Source organism: Pistacia vera, unplaced genomic scaffold, assembly GCF_008641045.1.
Source record: "Pistacia vera cultivar Batoury unplaced genomic scaffold, PisVer_v2 Contig133, whole genome shotgun sequence".
Classification (NCBI taxonomy): domain Eukaryota; kingdom Viridiplantae; phylum Streptophyta; class Magnoliopsida; order Sapindales; family Anacardiaceae; genus Pistacia; species Pistacia vera.
Window position 1 is genome coordinate 561460 of NW_022195391.1, and position 3827 is coordinate 565286.

Below are 3827 nucleotides of genomic sequence, written 5' to 3' on the forward strand. Positions count from 1 at the left end.
AAAAGAGTTTAATAATATGTTTTGAACAACATAGTTGACAGAAATTAACAAACACAAAGACTATCACAATAACATCAGCAACAATAATAAACTCAGTAGAAATTAGGAATTTTACTAGAAAGTTGATGAACAAAGTGCCTGCAGCAACACTGCATCTCTACCAACATTTTCCAGAAAATAGAACAATATGACGAAGCTGAACCAATGCAATGCAACACCATTTTCAAGAAAGGAACTATATATATAAGATGGGAAAAATAAATAAATAATATACAAATATAATTTAATATTTAGGTACCAAATTATTTTATGAACATGCAGGTTTATAGTATAAACCAACTGCATCCATGGAAACAGGGTAAAATAAGGGAACTTGTTTTTTATTGGCTGCGAAAGAGAAGAGTTTAATAGCTATTTAACAACATAACTATTACAATAACATAAACAAACAAAAAATCTCAGTAGATTTACAAGTGAGAACTTGGTAAATTACAACTATAAATACTGCATCTCTACTGGAACAATTAAATCAAGTACATGCAGGTTCATAGAATACAACTGACCAAATAAATGGAAACATGGTAAATTAGGAGAGTTGTTTACTATTGGCAGAGGTGTCATACTTTCTTGAACTTTCAAATGGAAGTAGCTATCAATAAACTTCCATTGAAAGGGAAAAATCCCAAGACAATAAATTAAACAACATTACAATAACATCAGCAAATAAAACGTATTTTACATATTACACAAGGAAATTGATGAACAACTGCAAGTAATACTTCTATGTCTTACTAGCATTACCCGGACAATACAACAATCACACATTGCCCACCAATACTACACCATTCACAAGAAAAAAGTATATAAAATCTTGGAATTACCTGGTTTATTCATGATGTTCTCGCAATCCAAGATACATCTTCTGTTCATGATAATAGAAAAAACACAAGTCTTAGTTATTTATAGGATAACAAAATATCATACTTTACTTGATATTCAGTTCTAAAGTGTTAATATGCGTTAAAAATTCATTAATATGTGACCACCTGAACTTTCTCCGTCAAACCCCGGAACGTTGCATATATTGCAAAAATAATTGTAGATATAGATAGATAGATAAATTGAATTATTTTGATACAAATATTGTTACCTAATATAGCCAAATAAATTTCAATGAGGGGATCCACGGTTGTCGGTACCAGATTCTGACAACCAAAACTTAATCAAGTAATTAAGGTAATTTAAAAAAATTATAAGAAATTTTTTATTTACATTTACATTTATTATGATAATTAGACTTGTGTATTTAAAAAAAAAAAAAAAAAAATTATTCAGATTTTTGAAATAAATTACAAAATTATACTTTTTGTATTAAGTGAAAAGTGCTAAAAAAAGGGGGGGAAAAAACAAACAAACAAACAATCAAAACATAGCCTAAGTCATTGTCATGAAAAGATTATAAGATTTTTACTTTTATAGTTGAACAGAAGATATAAAATCAAGATCAAACTAAGTCTTATATAATTAAAATCAAATACCTGTTGTTCACAGATGACAAGACTTGTTACTTCGCGCCACTTCTTCAATAGTTGTAAGAACGAGTTTTCCTGCTTCCATGTAAGTGACATAGACTTTCTGTATATGTTGGGTAACTTTCTTCCACTTCTCGTCTTGTATCATATAACAAACTTCTTTCAACATATAACGGAACATAAGAAACTTTAGGTTGCTTAGATGTTCAATTCCAATTGGAATCTCTATCAACCGAGGGAATCGTCTAATAAGTAAGTGTTCAAGGTTAGGCATTGCACCTTTGTCTATAATCATCAATTCCACTCCTCTAAAGTCAATGATGTTCAAAATTTTTAGTTTTGGAAACCAACCTTCTTTGAAATGTAATTGCTCATCATGGCATGTGTCCCATAGCATAAGGTCCAACAAATTAGGAAGGGCATGAAGGACTCTTATGGGATCATCGGTTAGTCCTGACAAATCCAAAGTAAGTCTGATAATATGTTCAAGTTTAAAAATCCAATCTGGCAACTTCTTCATATTTCCTCTTAAGAAGAGGCGCTGAAGACCATGAGGAGGAGAAGTCATCGATTCTGTATCAAGAATTTCCTCTCTACCTGTCGACTGAAGACTTAGAGATTCAAGTTTTTCCATATTGGCAATACAAGCACACAGATCATTCTCATTTCCATTTTTCACCCTAATATCTAACTTTCTTAGATGCCTTAGCTTCCTAAGCTCTTTGAGGACTTCGAAATTAGCTTCCACAGAACCTAGCTTTTGCAGATCCAATAAAGAGCCCAACCCCACAGGTATTTTTACACTTTCATAACGACCACTACTATCCAAATGGTATATCAATAGATAACGCAATTTTTTAAGATTCTTGATCTCAACAGGAATCTCAGTGACAAGAGAAAGCTTCAAATTCAATGTTTCCAAGTTGAGAAGCTTACCAATGGACTTGGGAAGTACTCCTACTTTTGTATTTTTCACACTTAAGTAGTGCAAATGGAAGAGGTTTCCCACTCTTTCAGGAAGATACTCTATAGGACTATCTTCAAAATCAAGTACTTTTATAAGTTTGAAATCCACAACAAGTGTAGTCATGAAAGAGTTAGGCAACCTATCAACATTGAAAAGAGAAACAGAACGTATCTTTGAGACCTTGATGCTCTCAAGAACGGTATCCGTACTTCCTTGTATTGAAATGCGCCGAATCTTGCTAGAGAGATTTGAGTGTTCTTTGTTCACAAAATGAGAGAAGCCCAAACATTCGGCCTTTCTAAGGATAATCTCATGCATCAGATCATGGACTTGACAATGTCTAGGTCTTCCAATGAAATCTGTGTCTACCACTTGAACCAAGCTTCTGTTAATGAGATCGATCAAGAATTCTTCAGCAACTTGTTCAGGTGTGCGACCTTTGGAATAAGGGACAAAGCCCTCAGCAATCCATAGGCGAATCAGTCTTGCACAATTGATTGTGTAGCTTTCTGGAAGAAAACCAAAATACAAGAGGCAAGATTTGAGATGGTGAGGTAGACCATAATAACCTTCTAATAAGACTTTGTTGCAATCTTTTAGATGAGAATCGCTTCCCAACTGTGACGCCAAGTCATCAAGTAAGTTTTTCCATTCAAAAGCAACCTTGTTCTTGTTTGAGAGAAGACCACCTACGGCAACAATTGCTAGTGGTAAACCTCCACATTTCCGAAGAATGTCATGAGATAGTTTCTCCAACTCGGGCGGGCAACACCCTTGAGAACCAAAAGCCTTTCTACAAAAGAGTTCAAACGCCTTATCTGACGGCAAGGGCTGTAGCCTATGGACATCAACAGAAGGAATCAAATCAACAATGCCCCTGTTTCTAGTTGTAAGCATAATCTTACTGCTTTTATTGTTCTCAATTAAAGCATACTCTATATATCACCAAAAATCAGCTGTCCACACGTCATCGAACACAACCATGTAACACTTGTCTTTTAATTGTCTCTCCAGTGTGGCGAGCAGATCTTTCTCCTCCATTTTGTCCATCTCTCCATTTGTAGACCTTGTCACACGATCAAATTCTTGTATAGTTTTCCTTAGTATATCCGTTTTGGTGCATTCTTTCCCAACTGTGATCCAAGCCTGACAATCGAAATGCTTCTTCATTGTATCATTCTTATAAATTTTCCCGGCAAGAGTCGTCTTGCCAAGTCCTCCTTCGCCCACAATTGCAACCACTGAACGGTTGGATGTTCCACTTACCAACAAACCAATCAATTGGTCTATAGTAGATTCAAGGCCCACAACTTCAGCGCCTGGGATGA

At 34.7% G+C, this 3827-nt stretch overlaps 1 protein-coding gene across 1 annotated transcript; it reads right to left on the reverse strand.

Moving 5' to 3' along the window:
• Positions 1-763: 763 nt before the first annotated feature.
• LOC116122298 (disease resistance protein RPM1-like) lies at positions 764-3396 on the reverse strand. The gene is made up of 2 exons (XM_031408163.1): positions 1539-3396; positions 764-922 (listed from the first exon to the last, which is right to left on the reverse strand). The coding sequence occupies exon 1, from the start codon at positions 3394-3396 to the stop codon at positions 1546-1548; it is 1851 nt and encodes a 616-aa protein (XP_031264023.1). The 3' UTR covers positions 764-922; positions 1539-1545.
• Between the last annotated feature and the right edge of the window lie 431 nt (positions 3397-3827).